The sequence below is a fragment of the Mustela nivalis genome (assembly GCF_964662115.1).
Source record: "Mustela nivalis genome assembly, chromosome: 4".
NCBI classification, from domain to species: Eukaryota; Metazoa; Chordata; class Mammalia; order Carnivora; family Mustelidae; genus Mustela; species Mustela nivalis.
In genome coordinates, this window is record NC_139023.1 from 65,743,654 (window position 1) to 65,761,500 (window position 17,847).

Consider the following 17,847-nt stretch of genomic DNA (forward strand, 5'->3'; position numbering starts at 1 on the left):
AGATCCCTGAATATTGGGTGTGCAGGTCTCGGCCCCTACGTCTGCCAAATCCTAAGGCTGGATGAGTTGGCCCATTCTGGATCTTTCCCCACCAACACTGGTCTCTCCCCGAGGCAAGTCCACGTGGCCCTGAGTGCTCTGTTTTATCTACGAAAAAATGAAATTCAGCTGAGTACGTTTGAAGATCTAACTGGCTTCACGTAATGATTCATGAACCAGACAGTGTCTTGTCTTAGGAAAGGGTCCAAGGAGATGCACAAAATGGAAGCCATCTGCAGGCCGAAGTGGGGAGACAGGAAAGAATGTGCTGTGTCAGACAAGACTTCCGCTAGAGACATCCTCCCCCACCCAGAGACATTCTCTCCTCCCCAGCGATGTCCTCCCCCAAGGAACATCTCCCCCTTCAGGAACGTCCTCCTCAAGGGACATCCTCCAGAGAAACGTCCTACCCCCAGGGACATCTTAGTCCCCCTGGGACATCCCTCCCCCCAGGGACATCCTTCCCCCTCCCTAGATATCCTCCCCAGCTAGGGGCGTCCTCCCCCAACCCCGGGAGGATTTCCCCTCCCCCAGGGATCCGGCCTCACACCTTTTGTCCGAGTGTCCCTCATTCTTCACTCTGATTACAGTCCTCTCTGTTTCCATTGATCCATAAGCACTTCATAGCTTTGGTTGTTATGAATGGGAGTTTCCCTGTTTCTAACGAGTTATTAATAATGTAGAAAAAAGGAATCTTATGTACTAATTCTATATACTTCTCTCTTATTAACCTCGTAGGGTTTGTTACTGGTGTTACGATCATAGCATGAGCAAAAATGGATAATCGTTGCCTCTCCTTTTCCAACATTTGCACCATGATTTTGTCCCTGGCTGCTGCTGACCCACAGTGACAGTCCTACTGGGTGTGGCTCTCACCTGTTTGCTGGTGGGGGCAGGGGGTAGTGTCACCTGTGTCCCTTTCCCGGCAAGTCCTGTTACGCTGGGGGCTTTTCAAGGGACCATCTTCGTGCTGCAGTCTGATGGAGTCCCCCACACCGACTTGGTGAATTTGGTAATTCTGCTGGAGGTTCTCCAACTGCAAAGGCCCCCACTTTTCTCAAAGAAGCCTTACTTGGTTGTGGTATCTTATGTTTGCTTGTATTTTATTTAGACTTTCACTTTATTTTGCTATTCTTTTTTTTTTTTTTTTTAAAGAGTCAGTTTTGGGGGGCCTGGGTGGCTCAGTGTTGAGCCTCTGCCTTTGGCTCAGGTCAGGTCATGATCTCAGGGTCCTGGGATCGAGCCCTGCATTGGGCTCTCTGCTCAGCGGGGAGCCTGCTTCCCCCTTTCTCTGTCTGCCTCTCTGCCGACTCTGCCTGATCTCTCTGTCAAATAAATAAATAAAATCTTTTAAAAAAAAAGTTAACAAAATAAAAAATCAGGTTGGTATTAAGGCTTTGGTTGGTTCAGACATGAACTGGTATGTTTTCATCTTTTTTAGGGTTTGCAATAGTTCAGACAGCATCTTGGGAAGGCATTTTGACAATTCCTATCCTTCTGATCCTATGATCCTGAACACAGGAATTGACTGCATAATATATACGAGCTAGTTACAACTCACATAGAAAAAAAAGCTAATTAAAAAGTGGGCAGAGGGGGCACCTGGGTGGCTCAGTGGGTTAAAGCCTCTGCCTTTGGCTCAGGTCATGATCCTAGGGTCTCAGTAGGGAGCCTGCTTCCCCCTCTCTCTCTGCCAGCCTCTCTGCCTACTTATGATCTCTGTCTGTCAAATAAATAAATAAAACCTTTTGAAAAAGAAAAAATTAAAAAAAATAGGCAGAGGATCTGAACAGATGTTTTTCCAAAGAAGACACACAGAGGCCAACATGAAAAGACACTTAGCAGCACTCACATCAGGGAAATGCCAAGCAGAACCTCATCCCATTAGGATAGCACTCATCGGAAAGGGTGGAAAGAACCAGTGTTGGCGAGGATGTGGGGAAAGGGGAGCCACGTGCTCCGCTGGTGGGCACGCAGGCTGGTGAGCCTGCTGCCACACGGGTGAACATGGAGGATGCGTCCAGATGTGCGACCCTCTCATGACAGCCTGGCCTAGGAGAGTTGAGAGCCTGGAGGCAGAAAGTCAGGTACCAGGTGTCAAGGGCCAGGAGTGGAGAAGGGCAGGATGCTGCTCCCTGGGGACACAAGGTCAGTCAGGGAGGGTGGAGGGCAGGCGTGCTTGCCACCGTGGGAACAGACTTGCTGGTTCACGGAACTGATTAAAACAGTAGATTTTACACTGTGTGTCGTTTACTATATTTAAAAAATTTATGTGGAAATGCTAAGGACTTAAAATATTCAAGTAATTTGTAAAAAAAGTAACAAGGTTGAAAGATGGACAATGTCAGATTTCAAGACTTACCGTAGTTACAACAGTTATATGTTGACACAAGAACAGAAATGATCGCTCACAGACAGAAGGCAGACTGTGGATGGAGACACACACATCTGGGGGCAATTTATCGGTTGGTTTTTAAAGTTTATTTTTTAGTAATCTCTCCACTCAGTGTGGGGCTTGAACTCACAACCCTGAGATCAAGAGCCATTCACTCCACCCACTGATCCAGCCAGGGGTCCCTGGGCAACTTGTTTTTAACAGGATTCCAAAACCATTCGGCAGTGGAGGGCCAGCCTTGTCCGCGGACGGTGCTGTGACACTGGACCCCTCCCTCACCTGGGAGCATAACGTGGGGACTTTCCTGGTCAACTTTGAGTTCCCCTAGACCTGTCTTGTCTGTTTTAAGAACACCTGCTAGCGAGCACATTTCACACAGAGATGTCCACCATGCCATTCCCAAGAGCCTAGAAGGATCTGTCCCTTGGCAGGGGAGCGGCCCCACGGATGGCCCCTGGGGAAGGTGCCTGTGACCCTAATCAGGGCAGGCACAGAGGCTCAGTGTGGAAACAGATGCACATGCCCACTCCCCAAGCGTGTCACCCATGCACACCAGGGTACCCAGGAAGGGCTCACTGGAGACCAAGAGATCCCTGGTTGCCTGAGCCCAGAAAGCCTGGCACCAAAGGCTGTTTTCCAAAAGGAGAGCGGTAACCTGCCAAAGACGGCATGGCCCGCTCCCAAACACGGGTGTCCTCCACCTGTCCTGAAGAGGGTGAGCCAGCATCTTCTCCTGCCCCGGCCCACTCGCAGCTGTGGTCAGAACATCCACAGGATGTCCAATGAGGTGCGTGTGGCTGCCCGGCCCACAGAGGCCAGCACGCCCTCACCCTTGTCGCAGGGAGTGGCCGTGGCTCTGGAGGCTGCCGAAATCCCACAGCGCTCCGGGGGAGATGACCTCTGCATCTCCGGGATTCTCTCCTCCCTCCTCTTTCAACACACATGCGTGGTTCACCTTGGGGCCCCGGCACCTGCTCCCTCCTCTTCCCCTGCCCTGACCCGGTGGTGGGTCACCACTCTGGATAAACAGGACATTGTGGCGGGGGTGGGGGGGTCCCTGAAGACCAGCAGTGGCATGGAGCAGGGATATCGCCTGGGAAGACAGCGGTGATGGTGACCTAGTGCCCTATGAGGTCCGTGGGGGACCACTGTTCCCGGGGCCTGTGGGTCTGCTCCAGTGTGGGACAGTGGCTGCAAATGGTGTCCCCCATCGACAGAGCTGGAGAGTCCCCCATTGCTCTCAATGACGCATCTGTGTTTCGGAAGCCAAGCCGAGATGTGCCTGGAAACCACACTCCTGGAAGGGAAGGCATCTCCAGAGCCATTCAGGGGATAGGACCATGCTTTGGTCTAGTTACATCTTCAGGAAGTAGGTAGATGACCTGAGGGGGGCATGTGGGGTCCCACTGGGCCCACCCAAGACGCACAGGGGCTAGGCCTGCATGTGGTGTGAGTGTCTGGGCTTGGAGTCCTGGAGAAGGCAGCTAGCACAGGGTCGGTCAGCGCGGGGACTCCTGCTGGACACCAGGGAGCTCTTGTTGGACAGCAGGACACATTCTTCACGGGAACATGCTTTTCACCTGAAGGGACTTGGGTGCCTCTTGGAAACAGACAGTCGTCCCCGCCGGGAGAACAACTCATGTGGTCGTGGTGACCAGAGCCAAAACTCCTGCTTTTGCACTGAGATCAGAAGGAAAAGAGCTGCCCCCACAGCCCCGCGCCTGACCACCTGCCCCAGCAACAGCTCTGCTGGCTAGCAGCCAGGAGAGTGATGAGAGCACATTTCTGTGGGGGTCTGCCATGCCATGGGCACAGAGACGGGCCTGACTCGGTGCAATGGGATGATGTGCCCAGTGCACGGCGGGGCTCCCCAGGGCACCATATGGACTGAGTTCACGTGGCGACCTGCCTGCACGACAGGGGAGTCCTCCAGGAGGGGTGTGCACAGTGGCCCACAGGTGTCAGCGAAAGATCCCTTTCTTTTCCAAATACCTATCCATGTGGCGTGGGATCTTCTGTGGACGGTTGCACATCCTGTGGCCCACGGAATCGGGAGCTGCTCGGGGCAGCACTGGGGGCAGCCTGCTGCCAGAGATTGGGGGGGCGTGTAACACAACGCCCCTCTTCCTGCGAAAACCTTTTGTTTTAGAAAATGTACTTTTCATGCAGTTGTCGTTGATGTCAACATATAATGGGCTTATTGTTATTTTGAAATGAGTATAATTTTTAAGTCTTAGGTTTAATTTCTCATACAGTCGTCTGTTGGGCGTCAGTGTTGGTTGTGAGGGTACACAGGAACACAAGTGGTGACATCTTCAGTCTCCCCCCAGAGGGAGGGGCCCACACCCGTCCACTCACGACAGGGCCCATCATTCCTCGCAGCATCTGGGCTCCTGTCTCTTGACATTTTTCTGGTTCAGACAGACAGCACAGCCTTCCCGATGCTACATGAGGTTGGGTGGTCTCTTTCCATCCTTTGGCCTCAGACTCTTTGCCCCATTCTTTTTTCATATGAACTTACAAATACTTTCTTCAGGGCTTGCTGGGGCAGCTCAGTCGGTGAAGCACCTGACTTGTGATCTCAGCTCAGGTTATGATCTCAAGGGTCGTGAGTTCAAGCCCCATGTCGGGCTCTGCCCTGAGTGTGGGGCCCACTTTAAAAAACAAAACAAAACGCTTTCTTCCATTTTAAAACAAAACCCCACAATGTTACTGAGAATATTGTTGGAATTACATTAATAAAATGATGACACTACTTGGGAGCATTTAGAGGTATGTGGTTTCCACACACGCTCAGGAATTGTTTTAGATTTTACGGTAAAACCACAGTTTCCTTTGTGTCGATCCTGGACCGTTCTGGTTAAACCTGTTCATAGATTCCCTGCAGTTCTCAAGCATGACTATGAGCAGAATATTCCGTTCTCATAATCCACATGTTCAGGGTGGTTTAAAGAGCTCTTGATCTCTTGTGTATCTGCTTTCTGGGAATAGAAAAATATCATCTGAAAATAAAGGTAATTTTCATTTCTTTTATCCCGCTTTTTTTTTGTTTGTCTTAATGCATTAGCTAAAAATGCCAACGTTAAATAATAATAAAGGTGAAAGGGTGCATGTTTGTCTGGTTCCTGATTTCAGTTTTTGGTATTAACAGACGGTCTTGCTGGATCTTATCAAATAGCTTAGCGTTTACCAATATGGCCACATCCCCCCCACACAACATCCTTCTGTAACTACAGAAGAAATCAGAGACTCGCGACAGATACAGTTTATGGAGGGAGAAACGTGGGCAGTTGCACTACTGACCTCCGCCAGATTGCGCCTGCCCTGCTCCAGCCCAATGGAGCATGTGGCAGCACCAATTCAGCGAGACATGGAGAGAGTGAGCATGGACTCCATGCTCAGTGAGACAGCTGGGAAAATAAAACAGTGCAAATGACCCCTAAGTACAAAGGCAGAAATGCTACATAACATATGTGCCCGCAGCCTTCCGCAGCTATGGGAACACTGGTACACCATGGCCACGGCCACGGCCCCAGGAGCTCCAGGACGGTCATGCACAGCCGCAGTCTGTTGCCACCTAGGTGATGCTCAGGCACAGCCTGAAACCAGCCCTCAGCTCGTGTCGGCAGCACACGATGCCCCTGAGGTCTCCGTTGCAGCGGTTGCTGAGGCTTGTCCTGTGCCTACCTCCCCAGCACAGGTTCACAGATGCGCTGCTAGCCAAGACTGGCCTTGGTGGGACACTGGCTATTTTGGCAGAAATTGACAAGTTCACACTTCAGCAGAACCACTGGTCACACCTTCACTGCACTACTGCCTTTGGTCCCAAAGAAGTGTGGCTGGAGTCCCTGGTGTGTGTGCCATGGGGATCCCCAAGGTGGCCGAGCTGGGGGGCATCTGGCCCCTCTGGGCTCCATGGCTGCCTAGTCTCTTGCCCACCGCAGCCAGGCCTGGGGTGGCCTCATACCCCCTGGGCAACCACAGCAGCATCAGATGAGCTGGCTGCTATCACACCAGGATGGCTGGGAAGGACTCCTGGCAGGACATCTGCCTTCACCCGGAAGGCGCTTTCCTGGATCGTAAGTCAAACCAAGTCACCAGCCCGGTCATTTCAGAACCCTGCTGTGTGGGCAGCAATATGCCAGTCCCAGGCAGGGAGCCCTGCATCCCTGGCAGTTGGGAAACCAAAGCCCCAGTGGCCAACAAGACTTAGGAGGAAGCCAGCAGAAAATAGTCTGGAAAGGTTTTCCTCCTGGTGACAGAATAGAGGCGGGGAGGTGAGCTTGTCCCTTCTCGTCCCTGCTCTTCCCTCCTCATGTGGCGCCGACCACAGCCTGCTATCATGACTTTGCCCTCCTTGCTCAGCTGCCTCCCCAACCAGAGTGTGAGTGCATGAGGCCAAGTCTCTGTCTCATCGGTGCCACCTCCCTGGGCCCAGAGAACTGAAACATGGGCACCTGGCCTTGTTCTGTTAGTGTCCTCATGGGGAGGCCTTCGGAGGACCCAGCGCTCCGAGGTGAGGGCAGCGGGCTCTCTGGGCTTCGGCCCAGGGTCAGACGAGACCGCTGTCTCCCCTACAGGAGGGTTTCTGCTCCAGGCCTGAAGCTGTCACCGGCCTGTCCCTGTTGATGTTCGTGTTTGGAACTGATCAACCTGTGAGCTGAGAACGTGAGTTCTGCTTCCAGGGAGTCACAAGAAATCACACAGCGAGTATCAAAAGCCATTGCAAGTACCACTGATGGTGACGGTGTTGGAGGACAGACGCCAGGAGTTCTTCTGAAGTACCCGGCTGGAGTGAGACTGGCAGTCGCGGCCTCCCTTCCCCAGAGCAGCCCAGGGCGAGCGGAAGGCCGTCCGTTCCGACCCCGGGCCCCGGCCTGGCACAGCTGGCCCACACGGTGTCACCGGCCCTATGCGCTGGACTTAGCGATCATCTTCTCCAGCAGGCTCATCATGCGCTCCTGCAGCTGGAGGCTCTGCACCTGCAGCAGGTTCTGCTGGTCCAGCACGCGGCGCACCTCGCGGCACGTCTCCTCCACGGCTCGGCTCAGCCTCCGCTGCTCCTCCAGCATGGCCTCCAGCAGCCGCAGCTTCTTCTTCTGCAAGTGGCTGCTCTGCACCTTGCGCTTCTTCACGGGCCGCTCATCCGACCTGGAAGGACAGTGCCGCGTGGGGATGGCGGGCCGCAGGCTCATGGCTCCGCCTGTCTGACGTGCCCAGCACCGCCCCACCCCTACCCCGTGGTGGCCCCGGGCAGCCGGCGAGGAGGGACTGTGCGCACCGCCACCCTGTGGGACCCAAGGCAGTCCAGTGACCTGGGTCCCAGGGCCATCCAAACCCCCATAGCCCGGCTGGACAGGGCACACCTTGCCACAGGAGCAGCCCCAAACCCACAGACCGGGTTGGGGGGGCACGGGCCTGGTGTGGGGCTCGGTGGAAGGGAGGGCAGTGGCCACACCAGGGGAGAGATGAGAAGGACTGGGTAGACAGGGGTGCTGTGGCTTCTCCCATGGGGACTGGAACCTCTGGTGGTTCCAGGGAGGTGAAGGCAGCGGGTGCTGTAGCTGGGCCCTGTGCTCTCTGATGGGGGTCAATGAGCACCCCGGTCTAACGAGCCACCTCCCACCAGACCCCCCAAGGCTTTGGCCAGTCCCCTTCTCTGGGCCCTGTGCTTTGAAGCAGAGCAGCGCCCCAGCCAACCTCAGAGGCAGGACAGCAGCTCCCTTGCCCCAGCCCTGGTGTGGTGCCTAGGGGCAGCTGTGGATCTGGGAATTGGGTCAGCCCATGGAAACACCTAGCCATAACCCTCAAGTTTCCAGCTGATTCCATCTGGCCATCACAAAGGCATTTTTGTTTGGGGTCTTTGCTGAGAAACCCACTGCAAGGAAGGGGTGCCAGACAAAAGGAGTGGCAGCCCCAGATTTCACACTCCCCAAGACCCTCCTCATCTCACCCCCATCTGACAGACCTACAGCCCATGGCTGAGGAAGAAACAGGGCCACACTCAAATCTGCTCTGTGCCTTCTCTTCCCCAACCAGCCAACTCCTAGTCACCCCTGAAAGCAGGCCCCAAATGCCCCTCTGGTTCCCCAGGCCTCCACACCCCGGAGCGATGCTTCCTATGCACCTGTCTGTGGGCCTCCCGAGGGCAGGTTCATGCGGCTGGTGCTGGCCAAGCAGGATGTTTATGAAGGACAGCAGAGGGGACAGGTATGCCCACTGGTCTCAGCTGAGGAGCATGTTCTAGGGGCTTAGCCCAATTCCCCTCCCAGCCAGCCTTGCCAGGGCAGGAAGGAGGAAGACCCCAGGTCAGGGTCTGCTGGGGGTGACGGGGAGCCCAGGAGCCAGAAACTGGGGGGCTGGTGGGGGAGCACTTGGTCTTCCTCCGTGTGCCAAACCCCACCCTTCTCTCTCGTGACACTCCCAGCCATCCTCAGACTAAGTGCTGATTTATCCCCATTTTACAGAAGGAGACTGAGGCCCAGAGAGGTCAAGGACTTTCCACACAGCTAGAAAGTGAAGGAGCCAGGAGACAAACCCGGACTATGGACATGACAGCCTGAACTTCAGCATCTCCTGCCTCCCAGTCTGACCAGCCTGTCCAAAACCTCCTTCTTTGAGGCTTCCCCGTCTGACGCCCCCTGTCTGCAGCGCCCCCATCTGAGCTTCCCCACTCTGAGGCCTCCCATTGGAGGCCCCTGTCTGAGCTCCCCCCCCCCCCCCCCCCCCGTCTAAGGCCCCCCAGCTGAGCACCCCCCCCCACCCGTCTGAAGTCCGCCGTCTGAGCTCCTCCCCATCTGAGGCTCCCTGTCTGAGGCCCTCCGTCTGAGGCTCCCCATCTGAGGGCCCCCACCTGAGGCCCCCCGTCTGTGGCCCCCATTCTGAGGCCCCCCCGTCTGAGGCCTCCTTCTGAGGTGCCCCATCTGTGGCACTCCGTTGCAGTACCCCCATCTGTGGCCCCCGTTTGAAGGCCCCCATCTGAGGCCCCCATCTGAGGTCCCCCGTCTGAGGCCCCCTGTCTAAGGCCCCCTATCTGCAGCACCACATCTGTGGCCCTCATCTGAGGTCCCCTATCTGAGGCCCCCCCTCTGAGGCACCCCCTGAGGTCCCCCGTCTGAGGCCCCCCATCTGTGGCACCCCCATCTAAGGCTCCCCATCTGAGGCCCCCTGTCTGAGGCCCCCTATCTGCAGCACCCCCATCTGTGGCCCTCATCTGAGGTCCCCTATCTGAGGTCCCCCCTCTGAGGCACCCCCTGAGGTCCCCCGTCTGAGGCCCCCCATCTGTGGCACCCCCATCTAAGGCTCCCCGTCTGAGGGCCCCCTGTCTGAGGCCCCCCATCTGCGGCCTCCCTGCCCTGGGCGCCCTTGCATACCACCTAGGCCTTGGCAGCCAGCCAGGGATGGCAGAGGATGCCACCGCCCCAGAGCCGCCGCCCCTCTCCTCTCCCAGCCCCCTCTCTGGCCGCCGGGCTCCTGGCCCTGCTGGAGGTGGAGGCAGGGAAGGAAGACACACACTACCTGAACTTAAGGGACAGTAAGCTGGAGGAGCTGTCGGAGCGATCGTCTTGGAAGCGGCCTTCGTAGGAGCACTGGTTATACGGTAAGTACAGAGGGGTGGACTTAGCAGACGGCGACAGGGACGCCTCGGTCTGGGATGTGGAGGGCCCCGGCTGCTGGCCATCCGGCAGTTTGCCATCACAGGACTCAGGGACTTTGGCCAGAATCCTATCAATGGCTAGGTAATAGGGCCAGTCGGGCGGGACGGACTCGCTATCTGTCATGCATTTTAATTTCCTGAAACGAGAGACACAAGAGCCAAGGGTGAGAAACGGAGCTGCTCCCGGCCTGTTCCACCTGGCCCTCGGCTGAGGGGTGCTTGGGGGCACTGGGTCCCCAGGGAACCACTCTTGGCCAGACAGCCTCCCCAGAAAAACTGGCCAGGCTCCAGGGCCAAGGTGACATGAGACAGGGAAAGAAGTCAGGCTGGGGACCTATCCCATGGTGGGCACTAGACTCACGCACCCCAAACATGAGTAAGGTCGTCTGTGAGCGCCAGGGCCCAGGGCTGTGCTGTACTGTTTCTGTCCTTGCTGGTCTGTAATTTCTCAACTCCCTACAAGGAACAAATCCTGCTTTTAAGTTAACCAGCAATAATAAAATACATCATTCAAACACAGGAATAAAATCTTGTGATAACTATCATATAAAGCAAATGTAAGACATGATAGAAGGAGTGTGTTTTTCTAAAGAGAATGCCTGAGAAGCGAGATCCACAGAGTAAAGAATGCAGGCTTCAGTGTCCAACAGACCTGAGCTGTGGCTCATCTCCACCACTTTGCTGTGTGACCTTAGACAGGTTCATTAACCTCTCTGAGCCTCCATTTTCACATTAGTAAAATGGGCATGAGCAGAGTAAACTCCTCACAAGGTTTTCACAAGAATTTAATAAGACATTGCCCAGTTCTGGCAAATAGCAAATCGACTAGATAACATTCCTGACTGAAAGTACCAGGAGGCAGCAGGGCTGGGCCTGGCATCCCCCATTCCTACTTAGACTCAGGGGCCAAGGGTATGCACAGCACAGCTCTGCCTATTGTGAGCTGGGCACCCACCCAGCCCTGCATCCTGCTCTTCCCTGCAGACAGACCTTGTAAGTCCCTGCGCCTTGGCTGAATTCTGGGAGCTCAGGGAAGGGAGACCCAACTACAGGAGACCTGGGCGGCCCTGGCCAGGCCTGGAAGGAGGCCACAATTTGGGGGTGGGGGAGTTGTTGTCTGCCCCATCTGACCCAACATTAGTCTGTGGCCCTCCCAAGTAGGGAGGCCCTCAAGCTACAGAAACCCTTGTGGCCGGATGGCTCCTGCCTCCTGATGTGGGGTTCCTGCCAGCATGGGCCCCTGGTCACACTGGTCACTGGAAATACTGAGCTGACCATTCAGCAAATGGACCCACCTGGACAGCATGGGGGTCTGTGGCTCAGGGCAGTAAGCAAGGCCAGCCACGGCAGGAGGTGGCCTTAGGAACAGCATCCACTGAGCAGAATGTCCTCAGCAGAAAGCCAGGCACAGGCCACAGAGGGAAAGGCATGGCTGCTTTGTCTCCTGACCCCAGGACCACCCATCACCCTGGAGGCCTACACAGATTCCAGGTGCAGGAAGTAAAGGACTGTGCCTGGGGTCCACATCCAGCCTCTGCCTAGGCTCCCCTCCAGCCCCTCCGGAGGCCCCCCTGTGCTTGTTCTGACCATGGGCCAGGCTACTCCTTGGAGAAATGAAGGAAGGCCTGCCTCTGACACAGAAGAATCCGGAAAGGTATTCCAAGGAACCATCCTCCAAGGTATGCAGCTACTCAGGCTTCCTTACCTTGACAACCTTAATATGTAAAGAGCTACAGTGAAAAAATAAGAAAAGACTGCTGTGGGTGGCTTTCTGGGTGTGGATGGGAGGAAGGAGATAAAGAACTAGTCAATCAATGAAAGCATCAGCCTGATAAAGGCTTGGGCAAGTCCCTCCTCCGCTCTAGGCCTCAGTTTCCCCCTCAGGGAATGGGAAGCCCCTTACCCCCAACAGCATCTGGAATGGAGCCCTTACCCCCAGCAGCATCTGGAATGGAGCCCCACTAGAGGGCCCAGGCCCCAGCTCTGCTGCACCCTCCTCCTCTCCTATGGCCTCCTTGGCCCACAGCCCCCACCTCCAGGAATGGAATACAACACCTCCCCTGGGACTCTGCAGAAGGCTCTCAGGATAAATAATTAATAACTCGGCCAGACACCAATCAGAGCCCATGAATTTGTGAGTCAGATGGGCAACCCCCCCCCCACGAGGCATAGAGGGGTGCGTCGTGTGCATGGAGGAGGGGGGGATGGGGACACACATGTCTACGGACAACTCAGCCCTCAAGCTGGTAGCTGGAACTCAACATTGTTTATGTTGTGACTGAGGCCTTCAGGCCCTTATGGCTGCCTCATTTCTGGCCCCTGGGCCTGCCTGGGAGCTGGGGCTGCAGGTGGAGATGGGCCTTCCGGCAGGTCCACATTCTGGAACTACTCCTTCAAGGGCCATGAAAAGTTAACAACTGAAAATGGGTAACTGGACGTCAGAGGCCCTGGGAAGCCTCTGCATGCATCCCAGGCCCCAGACGGGCTGGGAGTTGCAGGCCAGGAGGGGCAAAGGGTGGCCCCCTGTCTACTGTTGGTAGGGCAGATCCCCTCAAGGTGCCCAGGGCAAGCCTGCAGGCCCTGTCTACACCCAGCCCTGACAACGCCTCTGCCCTCTGCTCACAGCAGTCCCTAGGAGCAGCAGGAGGACACTGGAGCTGGGAGCTGCTGGGTACCTGCATGTGCTCCGGGGACAGCACCCCTCTCAGGGACACTGACAGGTCTACCTCTGCCAGTATGTCCTAAGACCCCCCCCCCCACTCTCTCTGCTGCTAGTTCCCCTCACAGCCCCTAGCTCTGGGGCAACCTTTCCCCCAGTAGGACCCTGGCCTGACCACAACCCTAGCCCTGCCCATGACCCTTGCCACGGCCATGACCCAGTCCACACCTGTGACCCTGGCCATGCCCAGGACCCTCTGCACACAGTGACTGTCTGCAGACAGGCCTGGATCCCACCCCCACCCCTGAGGTGCTGGGCCTGTGGCCCCGGGGCTGTCTCCCCACGGGGTGCCAGAGTGCACCCACCTGGGAACCCTGTCCACAGCCCCAACCCAGCAGGCTCCCTCAGACTGCCAGGGCAAGGTGGCCACAGCAGGAAGGGTAGAGGAAGATGTGGGGCCAGGCCTGGATCCCCATGGCTTCTTTCCACAAAAAAGGCCCTTTCCACGAGTGGGGGCCTGCTGGGTACCCCAGCATCAGCCCAACAACACACCTGGCTCACCACTCATGGACCATGCTGGCTGTGCTCACAGCTGGGCTTGGTGGCTGCTGGAAAGGACAGAGTGTGAGCACCAGGCGAGATCTACAGGCCTGGGAGTGGAGCCTCCTTCTCGCCCCTGGCCTCAGTTTCCCTGCTTAGCCGAGCCATGCCTGGGCGACCAGCATGCACTCTCACCAAGTGGGAACTGCCTGTGGGTGGCTTGGGCAGGGGCCTCGGGTGGGGTGCCGCCAGGCAACGGCCCATCTTACTGGGCCTCAGCTTCCCCACCTCGGCGACAGAAGGCAGCAGTTCATGCAGGCCCCGTGTTGCGGCCAGGCTCTGCCCACACAGGGCCTTCCTGACTCAGCTCCGAGGGGCCGGTGGCAGCCCGCTGATGCGGGGCCAGGGCTGGGCCAGTGCGGGGCTGGGGCACGGGGCGCGGGGCGTGCAGGCACGCGGCGCTTAGAGCCCACCTGTACTGGAAGGTCATGTTGGTGATTTTGATCTTGATCTCCTCGCCCAGCCGGCGCTCCCCCGTCATCTCCAGCAGCTTGCTGGCCATCTTCTCATACACCTTGGCGTTGCGCTTGGTCTGCTTCAGCTCCTCGAAGAACTCCTCCCAGACGAGCATGAGGCCGCGCATCTCGGCGTCCGTCCAGTTGCGGGCGCGCCGGTGCTTCTCCGTCTGCGGGGATACCAGGTAGCCTGGTACTTCAGCCGCCGCCATGCTGGAGGCACCTGCGGGGTTAAAAGAGGGCACTCAGGCGGCCCGTGGCCTGCACACCAGGGCGGGAGCCCCACTCCTGGAAGGCAGCTCGGCTCTCAAAATGGGGCCTACATCTGACAGGCAGGAATTTAGTTAAAAGCTTTTAAACGGGAAACGTCATTTTGATGTCACGTTTCCATAGCAACAGAGCAACTGCATAAGCTACAACAACAGAAACCTTTTAACTGAAAGCGCAGGAATCAGGGCTGCCCTGACGGGCCATCAATATTGCAGCAAGCGGGCCAGACCCAAATCGGGCTGCCCGGCGCCGGCCCCGCCTCCCAGCCCGGCCCGTCGGGAGCCTGGCGTGCAGTGGGCTCCCTGGACTCGGGGACTGGGGACTAGGCCACGGCCCCCCGCCCCGCCCTGCCCCACTCACACAGGCCAGGGACCCAGGAAGGGCCTACGATGGGGGGAGTCAGGGAGGGACAAAATGAGGGCCCGGGGCAAATGAAGAGGGAGATGCAGAGACGGAGAGGAGGATGGGCAGCAAGGCGGATGCCTAGGGGAGACATAGAGGAGCAGAAGCCACTGGGGACCCGCGGCAACACACACACACACACACACACACACACACACACTGACCCTCGCCTACCTACAACATGCTCCACACCCAGCGTGCCCCTGACCAATGCGCTCCCACTTCATTATGGGAAATGCACCAAGGCCAGCCCAGGCAGGATGGCCTGTCTCCCTCCGTGAAGGTGGGACTGGTGATGTGGGGTGAGCAGAGAAGTCAGGGCAGTTCTCAAGGCCAGGGAGTGGTAGGCAGCAGGTGGCTGTGTCTATCTGTCCGTCCCATCCTGGGCAGCTCCAGCACAGCCCTAACCTCATCCTGCTCAGCGCCATCTGCTCTTGACCTGCTTCTGCCCAGTGGGTGGCGTGCTCCTTGCAGCCGCAGTACCTCACGGAAAAGGGTTTGCTAAAGTCTTTCTGGGTAACTAACTACATGAGCAAACAAAGGGACCAATCTCAGGTAGCCCTTCCCTTCCCAAGAGATCACCTAGACTTGGCTTTTGGACTTACTGGCAAACTCCTACTCATTCTTCAAAGCCCTATTCTGACATCACCTCCTCTCTGTAGTCTTCCTACTTGGTTTTGGTCTTTCTTCCCTTTTTCCCTCATGACAATTGGATCTACATCAAGCCAGGCCATTTTATTTTCTACTCTAGCTGTGTGATCCTGGATTAAGAATACTTGCAAAAGTGAGAACATAATAATTTGAGTATTCTCTGGATCCTGGGCACTGTTTTAAGAGCTATAGATAATATCTCCCACTTTGATCCTCATGGTTATCCCCATTTTACCCATGAAAAGCCCAAGGGGTGGAGAGGTGAAGTCAGCCTGTGGGTAAGGGGCTGGCTTGGAACTGCGTCTGACCCCTTACTGTGTTGTCTCTTGAAGGAGCCCAGGCTGGCAGGCTCCAAGTAAAAAACACCTGTTACCCTTCCTATGTGCCCATGGTCCTGGGCAAGGCACACAGGACATAGCCAGTGCAAACTGCTGTGTGCCTGGCCAATTTCCCCAGCATTTCCTGGGGTCTCCTGGGAGGCCCCCCAGTGCTGATAAGGTGGCTACTGGCCATGGCTGGGGTCCTTGGCCATGGGACCCTCACCATCCCTCAGCAGGTCTCCACCAGGGCTTGACAAAGGCTCATCCTGATGTCTTGAGGGCCGGGGCCACAGATTGCCAGCATCAGCGGGGCTGGGAGGGCACACTGCAGGACAAAAGTGAGCTCTGCATGGCAACACAGGGGTGCTCACCGGGGACCTGGCTCACCAGGAAGGCAGAGGGTGCTGAGGGAAAGAACCAGGCTCACATCGGCAGCAAGGCCCACTTGCAGGAGCACAAAGGGGAGCCGGCAGGGAGACAGTGTGACCATCCCTGGAGAAGTGTGTGTGTGGGGGGTGGGAGTAAATGTGGGCTTGAAAGCCAGGCAGGGGGTGGGCTGAGGTGCTCTCTGGGGTCCCCCAAGGCAGGAGACCAAGGCCACAGAACCCATGGGGATTATGGAGAAAAAGCGCCACCTAAAGGCACCAACATTCAAAATTAAAAGGTAAAACCCCAGTGGCTTATGTGCAGGGGCCTGCCGCATCTGCTGGACAGGCCCCAGCCCCATCCCTCAGGCATAGGCGCCCAGCCAGGCTCTGGCATCCATGGGCCATCAATGAGGCTGCTTGGCATTTGTGGGGTTCTGGCGGTGGCCTGAACCGGGGGGGAGGGACTCCTGAAGTCCAGGCATTACCACGGTTAACAGAAGTCCTCCTCAGACCTGGCCACGCACCTGAGAGCTGAGGTTGGAATGGGGAACTGTCAGGTAGAAGGGCAGGAGGTGTCCAGGCTGGGTCAGAACTGGAAGTGCATTGGGCGAGGGCAGGGGCACGTGTGTAGGCACAGAGGAGCCTCTGCCCCACCTTCAGCGGGTTCTTGGTTCAAGGCCTAGCCCTGCCATCAACTCCCTGTAGGAGCTTCTTCCTCTCCGGGCCGCCGGGGTCACCTGGGGTCACAGGGACACAGCTACCTGCCCAGGCAGCATCCCCCAGGAAGGCTCAGGGCTGCTGAACCCTCCAGGAAGCCCCCAGTGCTCAGGCAAAGGCTTTCAGCGCTACCTCCCTCGAAGGCCTTCCCCCATGGCTCCCAGGGCTGAGCGAGGCTGCCTCCAGGCACCTCCTGAGATAGGGGTGGGGGCCCAAGGGAGAGGCCAGAAGAGCACTGAAGAGGACAGAGACGAGCAAGCTGGCCTGGCTGGAGACAGTGAAGCCACGTCAGGAAGCTGTTGCCCCGAGGCCCCCAGCCTGCAGGCTAGCTGGTCCCATTGCTGCTGAGGGGCAGCCGCCGGCACACAGGCATCACTGTGCTCAGCGCTCCAGCAAACAGGGGCCCTTGAAGAGGGGTTGGCGTGTCCTGCTTTCCCTCCAGCCAGTGCGTCCAGAGGGGTCCCAGCAAGAGGCTGGAGTCCAACTGTCTTTTCGGGTTTCAGGGGGCACTGGAAGCCCCCAAAGAGGGGAGTGCTCAGGTGGGCCTCCAAGCACAGCCTTGGCTAGGTGGGGGGGGGGGCTGTCTGTCCTGTATTGGGAGGGGCTTCATACCTTGGCACAGCTGCATGGCCTCAGTCTCTGAGGGATGGGGAAGCAGAGGGCCAGGGGCTGGGCATCCGGCAGCACCTGCAGGAAGAAGGGTGGTCAAGCCTCAGTGGGAAGCCAGGGCACCCATGTGGCCATACGGCTGTGGGCCCTGTGAACTGTTGCTTGGTAGGAGTTACTCCGCATGCTGGGGGCCCAGTCAGGCAGGCCCAGGGTAGGAAGCAGGTGTGCCCACAAGAAGCCTCTGGCGCCTGCCAAGAGCAGACACCTACAAGCCAAGCCCATCACAGTGGGCAGGTGAGTTCAGCAGTGGAAACACACCGTCCTGGGCAAATGCAGGGAAGCTCAAGGAATGTGGCGAAGTATGGTAGGGGGCGGGGGTGGCATGGGGGTGGCAGAGTTGAGCCCTGGAGGGCAGGGCCAGAAGGTGGGCGCTGTCCCACTGGAAGGGGGCAATGATTGCCTCAGATGGCCCAGCTCACAGTGGGAGGAAGCTCCAAGCTGCGGCCCAGCACTGTGTGGGTGTGCTGTGTGTGTGGTGGGGGTGGCAGGGTGCTGCAGGCCCAGCTCACCAGGCTAGCACCATTGCCCTTTTCCCTACATCCCTGGGGGGCCCAGACCCTTACCTGTCAGCCCTCTGCCTTGGTGGGCAGGCCCCAACCCTGCACCAGTGGCTCCCCTTGGCCCACCCACATCCCAAGTGCCCCT

At 57.3% G+C, this 17,847-nt stretch overlaps 1 protein-coding gene across 1 annotated transcript; it reads right to left on the reverse strand.

The window, feature by feature from the left end:
- Positions 1-5,601: 5,601 nt before the first annotated feature.
- MSANTD1 (Myb/SANT DNA binding domain containing 1) lies at positions 5,602-17,562 on the reverse strand. Its single transcript, XM_082727053.1, has 4 exons — positions 17,146-17,562; positions 13,764-14,028; positions 9,953-10,228; positions 5,602-7,585 (listed from the first exon to the last, which is right to left on the reverse strand). Exons 1-4 carry the CDS (start codon positions 17,159-17,161, stop codon positions 7,345-7,347), a joined length of 798 nt encoding a protein of 265 aa, XP_082583179.1. The 5' UTR covers positions 17,162-17,562; the 3' UTR covers positions 5,602-7,344.
- Positions 17,563-17,847: the final 285 nt, after the last annotated feature.

Excerpts from the sequence above, each read along its gene's own strand:
- MSANTD1 (XM_082727053.1), bottom strand. Across the intron at positions 10,229-13,763 it reads AACATGACCTTCCAGTACAG|GAAATTAAAATGCATGACAG; the intron begins GTGGGCTCTAAG and ends CTCTCGTTTCAG. Across the intron at positions 7,586-9,952 it reads TTACTGTCCCTTAAGTTCAG|GTCGGATGAGCGGCCCGTGA; the intron begins GTAGTGTGTGTC and ends CTGTCCTTCCAG.